Genomic DNA, 21,476 nt, shown 5'->3' on the forward strand with positions numbered 1-21,476 from the left:
GATTTCTGAGCAGGAGAGTGGTGTGATCAGAGTAGTGAGTTAGGAAGATTATTATTGTGGCAGCACATGGGGAATAGATTGGAGGTGAGAGAGATTAGAGGCATAGTCTCTGTCTTAAAATATTTACCATTTGTCATGTGGGAGACAGATTGGACCTTTTCTATTAGGCCTTAGAGAGCAGAACTAGAAAGCAGAACTGGACTGATTTAAGTTACAAGGAGACATTTTAAGCTCACTATAGAGAAAATCTTTCAAGAGAAGAACAGGATTTGGATTCCATAAGCCTTTCTTTTGAATTCTACCTCTTTTTCTTAATAGCTTTGTGGTCATGAATATGTGATTTAGCCTACCTAGTTTCCTCATCTGTAGAATGAGAAAGCTGGTCTATATAATCTCTAGGGTCCCTTCCAATTTTAACCCTCTATTTTCTTTTTTTTTTAAATTATTTCTCTCTTTGGTTTTTTCACTATCTAGATATTACTCCAGCCTTTCTCCCTTCCATAACATTCTATTTTCTAATAACACTCCCAGTTCTAAAATTCTGTGCTCTTTGCTCTAATATTCTCTGTTCTAAGGTTCCTTCTAAATAGAACAATCTAGATTTTAAGGTCCCCTTTAGCTCTCATATTCTGCATTCTAGTATCTGTTCCAGCTCTAACATTCTATATTCTTTGGTCTCTTTTAACCTTTATATACAATGGAAACATATGATCTCAGAGTTGAAAGAGACCAGTGAAGTTAGTAGTTCTACTTTTAGCTCAAACAGGAATTCCCTTTGCAATGAGGGGAGCCAAAATGGAGGGCAGGATGTTCTCAGGGCAGCCATTCATAATATCCCTGTGGATATTCATCTGGTGAGTCTTCTGTGATGACCTCCATGCTGTGAAGCCTAATGGGATGCTTTGCGATTTGTCTTTGGCTCTCCAGGTCAGTTTTTGGGTCGTGCGGGAGATTCTGACAGCACAGACTTTAAAAATAAGGGCGGAAATCCTGAGCCATTTTGTGAAGATAGCAAAGGTAAGTTAGCACTTCCTGATGCATTATTGTCATCTCTTCTCTCAGACTCAAGGGAGTTCGGGTTCAGTTTGCATTGGTTTATACTTTGATGAATGGATTTCACTTTGATGAAGGCCAGGGCTTGTCACTTTGAGTTTCTTTGGTTTCTGGCCTCTAGAAGAATCTGCTGTACCCTGCAGTCCTTGATGACTGAGCCTCGGATTGCATGACTGAGAGTCTGTTGTCACCACGTGGCTCCGTGAAAAACCAGATACTGCTCCAGCAGTTCCTACACAAGGGAATTCTGTCATGTTCAGTCACAAGAACTGTTTATGGTCGGCATGATCTCCTGATTGGTTCCCTAATGACCTTATAATATTCCTTTTACCTCTGTTTTTTTCTCTTCCTCTGCCTCTATCCTCCTATGCCTTTCTTCTACTTAAGCAAACTCAAGAAATATTCATTAGTGACCATGGGATGTAGTAGAAAGAGTAGGATTTTGAACTTGGAATTGAACAGAATTCTGACCCTATCATTTATAAACTGTGTGACTCTAGGCAAGACACTTTATCTCTCTGAAGTCTTAATTTTCTTCTTTGTAAAATGTATGGGGGCAGCTCGGTGGCACAGTGGATAGAGTCAGGAGGACATGAGTTCAAATCTGGCCTCAGACACTTGACACTTACTAGCTGGGCAAATCACTTAACTGTGATTGCCTCACCAAAAAAAGTATGTACTAATATCTGTACTACCTCATAGGGTTGTTGTGAAGGAAGTCTTCTGTAATGGTAGTGATAATGAACAATAATAATAACCAAAGTCCAACCCCTAATCCCTTGTGGGGTAGAGGGGTTAACAGTGAGCTGCACAGTAGAGGAATGCCCACCAAAATTCTTAGTCAGATGAGCCTTAATGTACTCTGAGAACGTAATAGTTATGGCAATGGTTTTTATTCATGTTCTTGTACCATAAGGTGTCAAGATGCACTAGAACAAATCAGAAATATAATATAACAATAGTCTACCTGCTGCAAATAGTACAGGGTGAATGGTGCTGATGTCTACCGTGGACAAACCACAAGTACATGTGAAATGAACTGATTATATGAATCCTTTTGTTACGCATCAGGCCTGTTTTCCTACCAAAATTGGAAACAGATCCTACTAGTTATAGGCAGGGGCATCATACTGATGTTTGCCTATAGAATCCTCAATGTCAAACTATACAGTAAGGTATTACTGACCAGTTCAGGGCAATGATGAGAAAAACTCTATCCTCAGTCCTATATTAGATGAAATAAGAAACGATATTGAGGAACTACTACAGAGGAAGCTGCTACTTGCCTCTGGGGAGGGAAAAGCTGAAGAACCTGAAGTGACTGAAAGTATTCACTTGGTGCAAATGGTAGAAGTTCTGCCTAATAATGAAACAAATGATAAAAAAAATACCAGCGTCTTAAATTATTTTTGACAATGAGATGGACAGACTTTGACTGGAATTTTGAAAAGCCATTTTTGAGTTTGATAACATGACATCAATTAGCAGACCAACCATGCCAAAACAGAGCATTTCACAAATTTGGCATTTGGTATAATTATCGTGAATTAATTAATTCTCCTGCAATATTTAAAGGAGAGTATAAAAGCATTTCAGAACCTGCACCCCAAAACCTCTTTCAATGGTAAAAGTCACAGGAGAACAGGTGGAATTGTTAGTGAACACTCCATAGGAGGAATGACAGGCTTCCTTCACTATGGCAGAAGCAACTTTAGAGACCTACTAAAAAGATCTACAGAAAGTCATTTGAAGATGACATCAATATCTACCTGGTATACTCCGAAACTTGAAAGACATATCACTCAATTAAAGATAACACAAATATACTTGTGGAACAGAATCCAGAAAACAAAAGGATATCAGCAATTCTAGATTCATTTAATTAGTCATTGAAAGTGAAGTCGAGAGGTTAAGGCAATGCAAGGAGTCCAACCAGTGTGCAAAGCACAAACTATATGGTGGCAAGGAGTCCAACGCAATGGAAAAGCCAGTTGGATCAAATGAGAATGAGACAGCTTGAATATAGTTAACATGATGAACTAGGGAACACTTGCAGCAATGCAGATGACTGGAATTCTGACTTTTCTGTAACTGTGTAGTTTTGGAGCTGGATTAAGTGAATTATTATTGGCTTAACACTTCACAGAAGCACATGAATTGCTAGGAAAACATTGTACCAGCTTCCTTTATGAGGCAAGCCTGTCTCATCTTTCTTACCTGTCAAGAAGCACCACCTGTATTACCAAACAATGAGAACACAGTGACCTCTTCTAATATAGACCAACCTGGTTGTTAGGTCTTTTATACAAGGCATTCACTGCTTGTATCACTTCTAAAAAATCCATAAACACCTATAAGAAAACAATATATTGGCCAAGAAGAAAAAATGTGTGTTCCAAAAATTCCTAGAGGTGTAAGAGAAATTTATTATTAATTCAGCAATTATTGAACAAGCTACATGAAAGCACCATGACATTTATTCTGCTTTTATTGACTATCATAAAGACTTTGACTTCATTTCATAAAGTATAAATTTCTAAAAAAGTTTATCTGAAATAGATTTTAATCATCTCTTTTCCTTTTATATCATCTAGATGTATCCCTTTCTTTATCCCTCCCTTATAGCAAATTATTTTTATAAAAGAAAGAAGAGAAAAAAATCTGCAAAACAAATAAACAATTATCAAAATATATTTTGTTAAAATTCTGGGACCCCAGGTTAAGAACCCCTGATCTAGAAGGTCCAACCAAACCATGTACAATGTTAATGAAACACAGGGCTCATTACCCTATGGCATCTACAGAAAGATTATCACTTCCTCAATATAAAGGAGGAAGAGTAGTGATAGATGTTTCCTCAAAGCACAGGACAAACATAAAAATTTACAGGAATATGTTTGGAACAATCAGATCTCTCTTTGTAAGTAATAAAGGCTGACAGTGGTTATTCACAATTGGATCTGTTAGAATTACCCCAAATTGTTTTATCTCTGGATAGGGCCTATAAAAGAGATAAGATCCAAGAATGGAATCAACAGGCACTGCAATGGTGAAATCTACATGAATTCAACTAAAATATGTTAATTAGTTAAAATATGTTAATTAGAATTAAACTTCATTGTTAGATGAAGCATTTAACAAAGGCCTGAGTCTGGAGGTTCATTTATAGAAATGGAAAGGGGATATATGATGGTAATTCAGAATCAGGTCATTGCCACTAGAAATACATAGAGATTATCCTTAAGGTTCCTAAACTTACTGATCAGTGAAGATTATGAAGCAAAATGGTGGAAACTGCAGCTGTGGGTTGTGAAGATTTTGTATTTACCAGATACCTAGAAAGACACAATTAGGTGGTTAGTAATAACCACCTAAATAAATAGTATACATTAGTAACTCACAGCCCTTACTAAACTAATCTTTCTAACCTTTATAAACTAAGATAACAAATCTCCATACTATAAATACAAGTCCATAAAATATCATTGAGAATTCAACAAATAAATTGCACTGGAACTAGAGTACTATTAGAGGCAGAACCATTGCTTTCACTTGCCTGAACATAACATTGATTCATACAAATTTAAGTATAATTTTTTTAATAAACATTACCTTACTAAATCCTCATTATCTCCAAACTGCATGTAATGAAAAGCTTTCAAAACAGAAAGATCTAGTAGAAAAAATTAAAACCATATGGGAAGAGGATGACATATGTGTCATCCTTAGTATCCAGTTTACTACTAAAGTTGTCACAGAGATGTTTTCAGTGAATCTACAGAAGATAAATCTATATCCTAATATTCTTATTTGCAAAAATAAGAGTATTTACAAATACCCTTATTCATTTACAAATTTTATCCACATGCACAATAGTCCACAAAGCACTAAATATAAGTGAATAATGACAGGATAGCAACTGGATCTTGTAACATTTCTATTTGAGCTCTGTCAAAAAAAGATAAAAACAAGATAATAATAACAATAATAGTGAGATAATAATAATAATGGTAAAAAAAATAAAAGGATGATAACAGGAAAGTGGTTTGCCTTAGCCTAATTTTTATCTGAAATCCATTGAAAAAAATGAGACAAATGAAATAATGATAGCTCCCATTTCTGTGGGCTTTAAGGTTTACAAAACATTTTCCTTTAATACTTCTGGGACATTGTTAGTAGAAGTAATTAATGCCACTCAACTAACTATTATAAGCCAGAAAATACTCAGATAAAAGCTAGAGCAAAAGGCATAACTGTTCAGATACATACTACAGGCATTCAATTTAAGGCTTATGTTGAAGAAACAATTAGAGAACAATAAAATATCAGAATACAAAGAAATGCTATATTATGTGGTATAGTTAAATACTTTGGGGCAGCTAGGTGGCACAGTGGATAGAGCACTAGGTCTGGAATCAGGAAGACTCATCTTCATGAGTTCAAATCCGGCCTCAGACACTTATTAGCTGTGTGACCCTGAGCAAGTCACTTAACCCTGTTTACCTCAGTCCTCATCTGTAAAATGAGCTGGAGAAGAAAACGGCAAACCACTCCAATACCTCTGCCAAGAAAACCCCAAATGGGGTCACAGAGAGTTGGACACGATTGAAAAAAAAACTGACTGAAATAGTTAAGCACTTTAAGCATTCAGAAATGTGAGAGATCAATGTGAACTGAGCAGTCAGTACTTGAGTTGGACCCCTGACTATGAGTAAGGACTTGGATGAGTGGAGATGAGTGGGTAAGGCATCCATGTGTTATATCCAAAAATGCTAGTAGGATTCTGGTAGACAATGCTGGCCCTAGACCAGCGTACATACTGACTTGCTGTAGGCAACCGTAACTAATTCTAGTTTATTAACATAGACCCATTCCAAGGAATTGCTGGGTGTATTATCCTGAAATATGAAACTTGGTAATGATAAGCAAAAAAATCTCTGTCCTCTTTAACTCATCTTCCGTCTAGCTGCCAAAATCATCTTCCCAAAAGCACTGATCTAACCATGTCAGTTCCTTGATCGAGAAACTTGAATGGTTCCCCATTGCTCCTTGGACAAGGCACATACTCATCAGTTTGCCAGTTAAAGCCCTTCACAATCTGGTTCCAGCCCAAGTTGCCAGGCTTATTGAACATAATTAGCCTTTGTCATAGACTCAATGTTTCTGAAACAGACTTATTTGTCCCTAAAGTTAGCATTCTGTGTCCTACCTCCCTGTTTTTACACAGGCTACCTCCTATATCTGAAATGTACTCTCTCCCCATCTCTGTTTTTGTATCCCAGGCCAGCTTAATGCATACAGGCTGATTATGAAGATAGCCAACCAAGGGAAGATTTTTATTTTTTGATAATAGCAATTCTCTAAAACTTAATTTCAATCCATGGCTGTGAAAGGAATATCCACAGCCATGTATCCTTGAAATACTGAAATTAATTTAGCTTAAAGATTTTGATAACTAGAAAGATTCTGCCCCACCTCTGAATTTTTCAGTATAGATGTTGTGCTAAGTTTGACCATCCCTCCCCACCTTCTGCCCTTCCCCCACCAACCCAGTTTGCACATCAGGGTAAGAAACTTGTTTAACATTGAAATGAATCCAAAATATTCTCTGTAGCCTGGAACATGGTGTAAAAGAATAGGGCAAAATGATTAGTGAAATGGGGTATTGTATTGTCAGCTGAAATGTATTACTATATTTTAATAAAATGTTTCCTTAGGCATTCCTATCATTTACTGAATGTTTTGGTAACCAGAGGTAACTCATGTTAGTATTTTTGGCATAATGAGAATATTTGTTTTTAAAATTCTAGTTATCACACTGTTCAAACTTGTTTAAAAGGAAAACATAGGAGTATTAGAAGAATCTAGCTGTATTCTTCATAGGAAAAATAGACCTCTACCCAGTACTTTAAATCATTAGCTCATGACATTCTAAAAATGTGGGAATAGAAGCTTATTTTGCAATAATTTGGGGGCAGTGGTATTTTCTATGGATTTCCTAGAAATGTAGTCTCTCTGTGAGTTTTTGTTAATTTTAACTGAATTTTGGGAAAAGGATATTTGGCAGTATTTTATTTTATGAGATTTAACATTTTTAGTTACATTGTTTTAGCAAAAAAGAAATAACCTATTTTATGGTTTTTTTTTTCAGAAACTTCTGGAGCTCAACAATCTTCATTCTCTTATGTCTGTGGTATCAGCATTACAGAGTGCACCCATCTTCAGACTGACAAAAACATGGGCTGTAAGTTAATCCTCTCGTTTCCATTTCTTTCTTTGTGGGAGAAGAAGTGACTACTTTTTGCTTAATAATCACAAAATGAGAAATCACTTTCTTTGTGACCTTGGGCAAGTCACTTAACCTCTCTGGGCCTTCCAGCTGTGACATTTTATGTTCCAAGGTTCTTTCTAACCCTAACAGTCTGAGTGCTAAGATTCTGTCTTGTTTTCCTCTTGGTTTAGCATTCAGTGTTTTAAGAACCCTCAGATCATAATTTAGAGTACTTTTTGGCTTTAGTATTCTGTGCTCCATGATTTTATTGGAGGTCAAAAACTGATTATTGATTATTATTGACAGCAATGCCATTTCCCCCCATGATTTATGTAAATCAAAGAGCCCAGAAGACTGAGTTACTTTTCTAAAATGTGGAATGCTGGTGGTCAGCAGCTTTACAAGGGCCCTGTGTTTGTTTTTCAAGAATCTTTTCTTTTCTTTTCTTCTCTTTTCTTTTCTTTTCTTTTCTTTGGTGAGGCAGTTGGGGTTAAGTGACTTGCTCAGGGTCACACAGCTAGTAAATGTCAAGTGTCTGAGGCCTAATTTGAACTCAGGTCCTCCTGACTCCAAGGCCAGAGCTCTATCCACTGTGCCACTTAGCTGCCCCCTCAAGAGTCTTTTCAAAGAAATCTATGACATTAATCAAGAGAAGTGGGGACTTTTGAGCAGGAAGTCCAGTGGTTATTTTAAGTGGCATAAAAGTCAGAGAGCTTAAATGGATAATTTAATACCATTAGCATTTATTAAGTGCTTACTATGTACAAGGTCCTCTAGGAAGGACTGGAAAAGAGATACCAAGATGAAAAGCAACACATGCTGTCCCTTCAGGAAGCTGACAGTCTAAAGAGGGGAGAGATGTGTCATGAACACAGTTGAGTATGATATGAGGCAGAATGATAGATAGAGCAGTGTCAAAGAAGAGATAGAAGAAAAGGAAAATGGGAATTTTAGAGTCTAGGAATATAGCTGGGAAACCTATAGGGAGTAGACAGGGTTGGAGACATCTGGGAAGGCTTTAGTAAGGAGATGACAGCTAACCACAATCTTGAAGTAAAAGACAGATATCAACAGAGAGAAATGAAGATGAGGTATGTTCCAGTCATAGCAGATGGACCATGCTAATTCTTGTAGGTGAGAGGGCACTATGAGGTCAGGGAAAAATGAGTAGCCTGATTTGGCAAGAACAGAGAGTGCTGGGAAAAGGTAGAATAGAGCTGGAATGTGACATTACCAGAAACTTTTGTGTTGCAGTATAAACAACAAAGAGCTACTTACTGATCATCTTGAAGAAGGGAGTTACCATAGTCAGATTTTTGAATTAGGCTTTTTACTGTGGCAGCAATATGAAAAATAGATTGTAGAAGGGCAAGAATGGAAAAAGGGAGAGTAGGTAAAAGGTTGTTAAAATAGTCCGGGGGGAAGAGATGAATGCCTGACCTAGGATATGTGAGTAGGGAAGACGATGTCAACAAGTAGAATTCTGCCAATGTAGAGGTGACAGCATTTTGCAGATTATTGGAAGGGGGAGCATAAAGCAAAGGGAAAGAGGAGAATCAAAGGTGATTCCAAGGCCAGCTCATAATGAGGGCAAAGAACAGGTTTTGGAGGGATGAAGTTATGGGAGAGGCAGAACGACAGGAACTTAGAGTTGGAGTCTCATGGTTATATAATTGAAACTGCAGTTAGTGTTCTGTTATGAACAGATTTTAAAGTATTTAAAAATCTTCTCCCACATAATTTAGCATAACACTAAGAATAGACAAAGATAATTTTTGTCACTTTAGTGGTCAATATCATCATCCAAGCTGTAATCTTGCCACACCGCTCTGCAGCCTTACTTTGTTTTAATTCTGAACTTAACACAAATTAAAATTAGTATTTCCATATATAAAGTAGAACAGAAAAAGACAATTATACCTGAAACTATAAATTTCTATTATGCACAGCTTGCTTTTCCTTTTAAGGATATGATAAATTCATCATATGACTATCAAAACTGTCCTGTTTGTGTTTCCTTCTAGCCTTCCTTATGTTCTTTTCTATACAGTAAAAGTGTTTTAATGACTATCTTTTCTCTCTTTTTTGGGGGGGAGGGGTGAATAACCCTATCACTGTCCCCCACCCATCTAAAAAGAAGAAAAAAACCCTTGTAACAAATATGTATAGTCAAGCAGAATAAATTTATATATTGGCCATATCCATCATTGCACACCTGGAGACTACCATCTCTCTGTTGCCAGGAAGTGGGTAGCACGTGGTCCTTTGGAACTGTTGTTGGGCACGTATTCATAAGATTATAGGATATTAAATTTGGAAGGAACATTAAAGATCATTTAGTCTAGGGGCGGGGAACCTGCAGCCTTGAAACTACACATGGCCCTCTAAGTCCTCAAGTGCAGCCCTTTGACTGAGTCCAAGTTTTACAGAACAAATCCTTTTATGAAGGGGATTTGTTTTGTGAAGTTTGGATTCAGTCAAAGGCCGCACTTAAGGATGTACAGGGTCACATGTGGCCTCAAGGATGAAGGTTCCCCGCCCCTCATCTAGTCTAAACCTCTCATTTCACAATTTCCTTCAAACTGACAAAGAGAGAAGGAAAGTGATTTACTTGTGGTCATATAGCTATTAAATAGCAGAACTGACAACAGAGAGGTGGTGGACTCCAGGTATGGAGTAAGACATGCACTTTTGGACATGACCAATATGTGAGTTTACTCTGCTTTACCTCCAGTGTTGTTTTTCTCCTACAATGTTGTTGGTATTATATAATTTGTTCTGGTTCTGCTCATTCCACTTACATCAGTTCATATAAGTCTTTCCAGGCTTCTCTAAAACTGTCCTTTATTTTCATAATTTCTTATAGTATAATATTCTATTATATTCATATACCATAATTTTTTTTCAATCATTCCTTAATTGAAAGGTACCACCTTAGATTCCAGTTCTTTGCTATCACAAAAAAGAGCTACTATGTGTTTTTCTACATCTGGGTCCTTTCTCTTTTTCTTCGATCTCATTAGAATGCAGATCTAATTATGATATAATAGAGTCAAACGGCATGCACAGTGGGATGATTTGTTGAGCAGAGCCCCAAAGTCTTCGCAGCTAGTCTAAGTGAGCTTATGTTTCTGACTATGTGGAATGTTTATATATTCATAGGATCATGGGATTTTCAAATTAGAAGGAACATTAAATATTTTCTAGTCTAAATCTCTCATTTTACAGTTTCCTTAAAGCTGATGAGAGAGGGAAAGTGATTCACTTGTGGTCCCGTAGCTAGTAAGTAGCAGAATTGTGATTTGAACCCTTAACCTTTTCACAGCAGATCCAGTGCTTTTCCCATTGAACCAAATGTTCCTATAAGTTATTTCAACTAAATTCAGTTACACAAAAATATAATAATAATAATTGCTAGCATTTATATATACCACTATAAGGTTTGCAAGGCATATTACACATATTATCTCATTTTATCCTCATAACAACCCTGGGAAGTAAGGTCTATCATTATCCCCATTTTCTAGATTTGGAATCTAATGCAGACAGAGGTTAAGTAACTTGCTCAGGGGGCCTAGTAAGTATCTGAAACAGGATTTGAAGTCATGTCTTCCTGAGTGCAGGTCCAGTGTTCTGTCCATTACACTATCTAGTTACCTCTAATTCACACCTGGCTTTGTGTAAGGGACTCTTGTATAAGGTCTTGGGATAAAAAGATAAAAATGATAGCAGAAGTCTCTGCCTTTAAGGGACTTTCAGAGGGTGAATAGAGCATGTGCACTGACAAGTACATAGATAAGTAAATGCAAAGTCTATACAAAATATTTTAGTTACAGCATGGGAAAAGCACTAATGCCTGAGGGATCATCAGAAAGGACTTTGCTTAGGAGATAGCAACTGAACATCTGCAACTAGGTGTCCCATAGACATCTCAAACTCAATATGTCCAAAGGCCCAGAGGTAAGAGATAATTTTAGATGCTTTGTAGGCACTTGGTGATATAGGACTGTAGAGTGAAAAAAGAAAGAGAAAAGAAATGAGGGCCCAGAATGGAGATTGGGGGGCACTCATGGTGAGTAAGTACAAGATGCATGAAGATTCAGTAGTGGAGACTAAGGAGAGGTCAGATAGGTAGGAGGAAAACCAGGATGGAGTAATGCCACAAAAATCCAGAGAAGAAAGTATCAAATGTTGCAGGAAAATAAAGAAGAGTGAGGACTAAGAAAAGTCCATTGGATTTTGCAATTAAGAAATAATTGATAACTTTGGAGAGAATGGTTTCAGTTAAGTTATGAGGTGTGAAGCTGGTTGCAGTGGAGTCAACAAGGTATCCGAATTATGGTCTATATGCTCTATTGGCATCCACACAATATCAGGAGAACTAGAAGAAGGTCCCTAGCATGTCAGACAGATCTCCTCTGGTAAATTTAAGGGAAGATGCAGATAAGAGTCACACAGGGCCAAGAGTCACGGATAGATTGTGATCTACATGGCAGACGAAGAAGTGCCTAAGAATAAGGTGTCTGACATTGGGATTTGGATTTCTGAATGATATCTTAACCTTTAGAAGGGTCTTCAAACTGCAACCCACTGGCCAAACCCAGACTTATGTCTGTTTTTATATGGCCTATGAGCTAAAAGTGTTTTTAAATCTTAAAATAAAGTATTTTAAGATGTAAAAACCATTCTTAGTTCGTAAGATATACAAAAACAGGTGGAAGGTTGGATTGGGCCTGCAGGCCATAGTTTATCAATTCCTGACCTATAGGAATGACAAGATCCTGGACAGAGATAAAGTGGGCCTAACAAAGGATGTTAAGAATATATTTACCTGATCATCTAAACTAATTAAAAACACTTTAAATCAGAAAAGATGAAGGAGAGAGTAGCTACAATAAAGGAAAAATAATAGCTATTGAGTTACTCCCAGTGCCTGGCACTTAGTAGGTACTTAATAAATGTTTAATGATTAATTGATTCATAAGAATATCCAAGAAAGAAGCCAACAGTAAGACTCATGACTTTAAATGTCTATACCCAAATGCACAAGGTATAGTCAGCAAGCAAGATGAACAAGAATTCCTAATAATACGAGGGGGAAAATTTGATCTCATAAATATCATTGAGACTGGATGGGAGGAAACCCATGACTAGAATAAGGCTCTGAAAGGGTATTATTTGAAAGAAACATGATAGGTGAAAGGGAGAGAGGGCAAGGCAGCATCATATAGTAAGAAGATATATTCATATGCAGGAATACAGGAACCAGAAGGGAGAAGCATGGTAAAGAGAGTCTGGGTGAAGATCAATGGAGGGAGAAATGATTTTTTCATCAGGTTACTACAGACCACCTGGAAAGAAAGAGGAAATAATTGAGTAGTTCTGAGCTGGAATATAAGTCTGGCATATGATATATTACTAATGAGGCATGATATCATAGTCGTAAGGAATTTTGGTTATTTAAACATCTGCTGGGGCTTGCCCTGCCAAAAGCAGAACCACTAATGATTTCCTTAATGATAACTTGTTTCACCCTTCAAAAGGTAGAACAATCAATAAGAGGTGACGCCATCAATAGAGGAGTGGATCAAAACTCAAGAAGACCTAAGTTCAAACTGTGCCTCAGACACTTATTTATCCCAATGCTTATTACAATGTCTGGCACATAGTAGGCACTTAAATGCTAATTGACTGACTGTGTGACTCTGGGCAAGTTACTTTACCTCTGTCACTTTCTGTTTCCTCATCTGTAAGAGGGGGATTATAATAGCCCCTCCTTGCAGGTTTGTTGTGAGGATCAAGTGAGAAAATTTTTGTAAAGTGATTTGTAAACCATACAGTGTTATATAAATGCTAGCTATTATTATCAATGTCAACAGCAGCAACAACAATAATGTTTCTCACCTAAAGGGAGCAGCTGGTTGATGGGGAAGAAATGATGGGAACTTTGGGGGAAGTGAATACCATCTCTTATACTTTGTGAGAGAAGTGAGGAAAGATGGGTATAGTTTGACATATATCTTAAATTTGAGGAGAGCAGATTTCAGTGGGTGCAGAGGAAGAATAAATAGGATTCCATGGGCCTAAATTCTACAGGGGTAGTCAGCTCAGCCCCAGATGGATAGGGAAATTTCAAGAATAAAATCTTGAAAACACCAAAGGAAACATTTCCAGTGAAAAAAAATGAAAGTTCTCTGAAAAGACTAATGTAGATGTACAGACAATTCATTAGCTGACTAATTACTTTTTAAAATATATGTGCGTAAGGAGGAAGCAAGGGCAAGTAAGAAAATATGAATACAGAGTTGTGGCATGATCCTGTAAGACTAACATCAGAAGTGCTCAAGCCCAGTGTGAGCTCAGGCTGGCAAAGCAAGCAGAGGAAAACAAAAAGTTGTTTGTTTTTTTTAAGCTACTCTAGTGAAAGACAAAGATCAAAGAAGGAACAGGATTGCTATTTAGAGTGGATGATAATTGACGAGAGAGAAAGCACAGCTGCTCAATTATTATTTTATTTTTGTTTTCTATTCCAAGGAGAATGGTCTTTGGACCAGAAAGGACAAGCGAAAGTGGCTAATAGGGGGCCGATACCCAGTAGAAAGAAGGAGATAGTGAGAGAGCACTTAGTCGTCCTTGATGGATTCCAGGTCATTTGGCCCTGATAAAATATATCCCTGGGGAAATGAAAGAATTGGCAAATGAGATTGCTGAGCCATGTAATCATAATCAGCATAATCTGAAAGATCACAGAGAATGGAAGAGGTGTTTGCAGTACTAGAGAAGGGCAAATGTTGTCCCAGTTCTCAAAAAAGGGAAGAGAACTGTGTCTGCAAGTTAAAGGCCAATATGCTTGATTTCAATTCCAGGGATAATTCTAGAATAAATTGTTAAAGAGATGCATTTGTGAACATATAGAATGGAATGCAGTGATCACAAAGAGCCAGCTGGGGCTCATCCAGAGACCTAAATAAAGTGATGCTTTCAGGTCAGAGGCATCATTCCACTGTGGTTATGTTTGAAGTTATACAGGTAGGAGATGTCCACATGGGCTACAAGGATGATGTTTACTGTGCAGCAGGCTTTTTCCCCCCCGTGGACTGCACTACTGATGAAGATCATCTTCTGGACTGGGCTTGACCTTGTGGTGCTTAGTGTCCATGTAAACATTGAGCATATTATTGCCTTTCTGGAGCCCATAGACCATGGTCATGAGATCTGGGAACAGAAGACCTTATCCTCATTGAGCTATGGCCTGTGAGGCCTGTCTTCTCTGTAGATCTTCCGAGGTCCTAAGGAGGCCTGGATTCTAAAATGGTAACAAAGTCCAAAATGGACCATTTTGATTACATACAATTTAAAAGTTTTTGTACAAACAAAACCAATGTAGCTAAAACCAGAAACAAAAGTTAACTGGCAAAAAAAATCTTTGTAGCAAGTTTCTTTGATAAAAATCCAATTTTCTAAGATAAATAAGGACTTTATTCAAATTTATAGGGAAAAGAGCCATTCCCCGATTGATAAGTAGTCAAAGGATATAGACAGTTTTCTAAGGAAGCAATCCAAGCTACCTACAATCATGTGAAAAAAATACTCCAAATCACTAATAAAAAAGTGCAAATTAAAGCAGTTCTGAAGTTCTACCTCATACCTACCAGATTGGAAAAGTTGACAAAAAAGGAAAATGACAAATGTTAGGGGGATTGCATTTAAAACAGGCACATTAATTAATGTACTCTTGGTGAAGCTGTGAACTGGTCCAGTTGTTCTGGAAAATGAATTTGGCATTTTGTATATCATTATACTGTACATACCCTTTGACCTAGCTACAACAGTACTGAGCCTATATCCCAATCAGATTTTGAAAATTCTTTTAGTCTTAGAAAAAAGGCTAAAAATACATGCAAAAATGCTTATAACAGCTCTTTTTGTTATAGCAAAGAACTAGAAACTAAGAGAGTGTTCATTATTTGTGGGGAATGACTGAATAAATTATGGTATATGAATGTAATGCTGTTCCATTGGGCATGATCAGTGTGGGAATTTGTTTTGTTTGGCTATCCATGGTTTTTTTTTTTTTTTACAAGGGTTTTCTTTTTTTCTTCTTTTTTCAATGTGGGAAAAGTGGAAATAAGAGAAAATAAATGCTCATAAATCAAAAAAAGATAGAACAAAATGAAAGTTACATTTAAAAAAAAATGAAGTCACTTAAATTTCCTAGGCCTCACTTTCTTCATCTCTAAAATGAGATTAGACCAGGTAGCCTCTGAGGTCCTTTCCATTTTAAGATCTATGAAAGTTATGAAGTATCTCATGCTGCTCTTATGGAAAATATTGAGATATAGTCTGGATGATAGAAGAGTTAGATGAATTCAGAACAGATTAACAGGTTGGATTGCCTTAAGAAGAATTCATTAAGATTAGACGTCAACTTAGAAGGAAGTCTCCATCTTAGTCCCCCATAGATCTGTGCTTAGCCCTGTGTCGTTTAACATTTTAAAAATAAATTACTTAAATACAGGCAGAGGTGGCATGCTTTTCAGGTTTATAGAGAGCATGAAGTTGGTAGGAATAGTTAACACACTAGATAACAGAATCAAGATGCAAAAAGCTCTTGACAAGCTAGAACATTAGGGTACAAATAGTAAGATGCAATTCTATAGTGTTAAATATAAATTCATACACATGGGTTAAAATCACAGAAGCACATTTACATAGCTATTGGTCTGGAAAAGAGTTGGGGATTTTAATAGACTGAAAGCTAACATGAGTCAACAGTGGAATATGTTGGGCAAAAATGTTAGTGTGAACTTGGGCTGCGTTAAAAGTGACATATTCCAAGAGGGGTAGCTAGATGGCACAGTGGATAGAGTGTTGGGCCTGGGGCCAGGAAGACCTGAGTTCAAATGTGATCTCAGATGCTTACTAGCTGTGTGGCCCTGGATAAGTCACTTAACCCTATTTGCCTCAGTTTCCTCATCTGTAAAATGGGCTGAAGAAGGAAATGGCAAATCTCTCCAGTATCTTTGCCAAGAAAACCCTATGAAGAGTCAGACACAACTGAAAACTAAACAACAAAAATATTCCAGGAATAAGGAAAATAGTCCTTTTGCAATCTAGGTTGGTCAAGCTACATCTGTGATATTGTATCCAGTTGTGCATGTCTCTGTTTAGTTTAACAATTATAACCCTTGCTGGGCCCAGGGGCTAGGGTGCTGTGCCTTCTCCCTTTCCATCAAGGGGGCTTTTCTTCAAAACTGTGCATATGGTCTGAGTTCAATTCTAGGGAAGCCGAGCTTCTAGTAAGAGGAGTTAGATTCCTTTTCTCAAACTCTTCAGCCTGTTATACCCTACTATTATTCTCTAGGGGAAAAATACTTAAAGCCTAGCTTTGATTCCTATTAAGCGTCCAATCTATGTTGTAAATCAGATGTAAGACAGGTTTTTATTTCCTATACACACAAATAAATGCTAAACACAAAAGGCTCTCACAAATTTCTATGAACAGAAAGTGTTAAAACAGGATTCAGTAACTTAACACTACTGTTATATTCTCCCAGGAGGTTGAAACTTAAACCTCATCAGAAAATGTAGCAGTTTATTGAGCCTGCTGAATAGAAATCGTTGCATTTCACCTTGCTTTTGCCTTGTTCGCTCGAAGACTCTTTCCACTGGCCAGCTAGGCCAGGGCTTGTGCTCTTTCTCTTGTCTACGTTCATCTTCTCTAATGCAGAAACTTGCCCTGCTACCAGTCAGTTCCACGCAATGGACCCAGGGCCTCTGAACCTCTCTAACTCACAAGGTCACCTCCAAGCTGAGATATGCCCATTTTGACACTGATGTTTGATCATCTATTCTCAGCAAAGAAATACAAAATAAATAAAAGAGGCAGCCAGATGTTCAGTCTCGTGCTTGCCCTGTCGAGTCCTTCTGTAATTGTCATATGGCTAAGATGGTGTAATGGTGACTAGTCTTCTCTGCCATGCCTCTAGTGAGAGTTCAAAGGGTACTCACATACTCTGCAGCCAGGAAGAAGAATACACTGAGAACAAATCATTCCCTTTTAAAGTCCCATTGAGCCATCTGAATTTCCTCTTGGTGGCCAGTAAAGCCACCCAAACCATTAACCCCTAAATGTCCTTCAGCCCTGAGCTACCATGACCATCTAGAAGAAGTCAGGGCTTCATTTTCCTCCAAGCATCAGAGTGAGGAGGCAAGAAACCTCTGGGAATGCAGTGTGTAATCCCTGGCTACCTTAGAAGTTATACTGAATAACTGGAGAGTCATCAGAAGAGGGCAACCAAGCTGGTGAAGGACCCTGAGTTTGTGCCATAGTTGGATCATTTAAAGCATGGAAAAAACAAAACTCACAGTAGCTGTTTTCCAGTATTAAAAGTGTTGTCATGTGGAAGAGGAATTAGATTATCTGTTTCGTCCCAGAGGAATGAACCGTAACAATGGGTAAAGTTACAAAAAAGGACAATTTAAGCTTGATGTAAGGAAAAATTTTCTAATAATTAGAGCTTTCTAAAAGTGGAATGGACTACTTGGGGAGGTGGAGAACTCCCCCTCAATGAATGTCTTCAAGCAGAGTCTGCATGTGTGTTTATTGGAAATATAAAAATGAGTTGTTCATTCAGGCGTTGATTGAGCTAGATGGCCACTGAAAACCTTTCCAATTTTAAAATTCTAATTCTCTGATTTGGCATCACTGAAGGGAACACCCACGTTGATGTACTCACAGATGCACTGGAGTATGATATTGGGTCTTAGATATGAGGCAGTCTCATTGAAAATCATGAAGAAGAATTGAGTTCTTCAATGAAATATTTGCCTTGCTCATGCTTGTACTGGAATGATTGGTGAATCCATTCACTGCCAAATTCTTTAAAGGGAAAGCCAGCAGATCATCTTGGACAGGACAAATTCATTGTTTTGCCTTGCTGAAATCACTTTGGTATTTTTGGTGACCAGAGAATTCTTAAATCACAGAATATTATAATAGTGGTGGAAGGGACTCTAGAATACAGAATGTTAGAATTTAAAGGGACCTCTAAAGCATAGAATGGTAGACTTGAAAGGTAGAATCAATCGATAAACATTTATTAAGTGCCTACTCTATGCCAATCGCTGTACTAAGTTCTGGAGATACAAATAGAGGCAAAAATCACTCCCTCAGAGAGCTTACAATCAATTACAATCTAATTGTTGTTCCTCCTTGGTTTTTGAAGAGAACAAATGACATCACCAGAGTGACTTGCCAGTTGCACAAAGTCGTCAGCCTTACTCTTTATAAATCAAGGGAATTTTTAAAAAGCAGGAGTTGCAATCATGCTATCAGACAAAGCAAAAACGAACATTCACAACATAAAAAGATATAAGCAAGGAAACCACATTATGCTGAGAGGAACTATGGATGACAAACCAAAATCAGTATTAAACTTGAATTCTCCAAATTCCTCAGTATCCAAATTCATAAAAGAAAAATTAGCTGAACTACAAGAAGACATAGACAGTAGTAATACAACAGGTGCAGGAGAATTCTATATGCCTCTCTCGCTTTTAAAAAAATCTGTCTATGTCTTTATTTTTAAATCTGTTTCTTGCATGCAACAAATGTTAAGTCTCAGTGTTGGAAGGAACTTTAGAATACAATGTTAAAGGTGGATTTTCTCACATAGCACTTTGTTCTCAACTCTTTCCTGTGTACTTATAATATATTAGTTTGAATTGTATTAGTACATGTGTCAACCAATCCACAAGCATTTATGAAGTGCCTTCTATGTGTCAGACACTTTGATACTGGAAATACAAGTAGAAAGAATGAAACAATTTTTTACAGGCTAGTGACTTACATTCTAAAAACATATAAATATAAAGGTAATGAATACAAGTATATATATCTGTGTGTGTATATGTATATGCTTCATATATGTGTCTATATATAAGTATATATACTTCATATATGTATATATATATATGTGGTTCAACACAGGGTAGTTTGAGAGGGACAGCACTAGCAGCTAGGGAGAGAAAAGGTTTTATGTATAAGATGACCCTTGAGCTACATTTTAAGGAAGAGAAGGACTTTCTGAGGGGAAGTACGGAGGGAGTGCAAAGAGTGCAAACTCTGAGAAGGCAGGAATCACATTATATCTAAATTTTGCTTTGCCCTCTATATCTAGTAGAGGGCTGTGGATATAGAAAGTGCTTAGTAAATGGGCCCTGGATTGAGTTCAGGTATTGTATTGGTTAAACAAATAAATGTAGGGAAAAAAAGTTAGGAAGGACATTGGCAAGCCCGAACATGTCTAGGAGACTGACTGGGATAATAAGAGGATTGTAGTTAATATTGTAGTCAACTTAAGGATGAGAAGAAAAGATTGCTATCTTTCCTTCAGGTATTTGAAGAGCTATCCTGGGGAAGAAAAATTAATTTTTTTTCTTCTTGGTCTTAGCATGCAAAACTAGGAGCAATATGTGAACTATGGGGAGAGAGATGTAAACTCAAAGTAAGGAAAAACTGGCTAAGAATCAGATATATCCATAATTGGAATGGGCTTGGGAAGAGTTCCCTGTCCATAAAGGTCTTCAAGGGGAAGCTGGAAGACCATCTGTCAGACATGCTATGGAGCATGGTATGCTCAGGTATGGATTGTGGGGAAGGTTACTGTTCAGGTATGGATTGATTTCAGAAATCATTTCCAACTCTGAGATTCTGTGAAGTAGTCACAGCCACAGTGTGGCTCGAATTACTTATAGCAGATGTAAAGAAGCTAGGATATTGAGATCCTCAGAAACCATGAAAACCAACCTAGCAGTTATGTCTGAAAATTCTACTCTCTTCATGACTACATGGCCCTGCAGCATGTTGCTTTGTACTTTGGGGAACTGTTTCCCTGACAGTACATCATGGTTCTTTGATAAGCTTAGGTGAAGAAAGTCACCACCCTGACTTTAGCATATTGAGTCACTCTAGAACCAAGTCTCCATGACATTCTCCTATAAAACATTAATACTAATGTTGAATTGTAGTTGTCACTGTGATAAGACCCCAGTCAATCTGAATCATTTGCAAAGAACTGAAATAGAGAGTCTTTGGAAGGAGTACAACATCACATTTTCTAGCAAGGACAAAAGTATGGCTAAGAGCCCCACAGCTGCATGAGCCCATCAGATGCATCCTGCTTCTGGAATGTGCATGCTGGGCAGGGATCAGCCTCTTCAGTGTTACAACGTGGAGTGTTTATTACCCTCTGGAGTTCAGGGAATGATTACTTACATAGAAATGAATGCAGCTATTGAGTGCCTTCTGCATCATTTATTAACATAAACAGGCAGATTTAAGTCATGTATGATTTTGTTCATTTGAAGCCAGTGTGTTTCAAACTCACTTATTCACTGGATACCTTCTTGTCATTTCCCTCTCCTCACATATACCATTGGCTCGTATGATCCCTCCTCTGAAAATGGTAAGATTGCCATGCCGTTGAGAAAGGGAGTAAGAATCAAGTAAACATGTTTCAGAAACAATGAGCTTTCTTTAAAATATTATTCTTTCTACTGATTATTTCTCAGATTAATTTATCTAGCCCTAACCTCTCTCCTGACTTTGAGTCTCCCATCTCCAACTCCATATCGGACATCTTAAATGAGATGTCTTATAAACATCTTAAATTCACCATGTCCCAAATTGAACTCGTTATCTTTTCCCCAAACCTTTTCTTCTTCCTAACTTTTCTTTTACTGTCGAGGTTACCACTATTGTCCCTGTCACCCAGGCTAGGTGTCATTCTCAACCTACTACTCTCTCACATACCCTTGTATCCAATCAATTGCCAAGTCCTGAACCTCTATCTGAAGGAAGCCAGGGAACTCAGGAGGAAGAGATGAGTTGGAAGAAAATTCCAGGTATGGGGGATAACCAGTGTAAATGCCCAAAGTTGTGAGATAAAATATCTTATTTGAGGAGCAGCAAGGAGGTCAGTGCCACTCAGTCACAAAGTACATGGAGGGGAGTAATATGTGAGAAGACTGGAAAGGTAGGAAGAGACCAGGTTATGAAGGGCTTAACATCTTCCAGTATTTGAAGGGCTATGGTGGGAAAAAGAGATTAGGCTCATTCTGCCTGACTGCATAATGTAGAACTAGGACA

The 21,476-nt window shown here is 37.6% G+C and overlaps 1 protein-coding gene across 5 annotated transcripts in view; it reads left to right on the plus strand.

The window, feature by feature from the left end:
- LOC114047106 (ras-specific guanine nucleotide-releasing factor RalGPS1) overlaps window positions 1–21,476 on the plus strand; it is a 490,091-nt gene that overhangs the window by 100,737 nt on the left and 367,878 nt on the right. For all 5 annotated transcript variants that reach the window (XM_027867842.1, XM_027867839.1, XM_027867838.1 and 2 more), the window contains exons 5-6: window positions 928–1,017; window positions 7,205–7,297. In XM_027867842.1, the coding sequence (XP_027723643.1) occupies window positions 928–1,017; window positions 7,205–7,297 (183 nt within the window). The remainder of the gene's footprint in view (window positions 1–927; window positions 1,018–7,204; window positions 7,298–21,476) is intronic.

Source organism: Vombatus ursinus, unplaced genomic scaffold (assembly GCF_900497805.2).
Source record: "Vombatus ursinus unplaced genomic scaffold, bare-nosed wombat genome assembly UNPS02014786.1, whole genome shotgun sequence".
Classification (NCBI taxonomy): Eukaryota; Metazoa; Chordata; class Mammalia; order Diprotodontia; family Vombatidae; genus Vombatus; species Vombatus ursinus.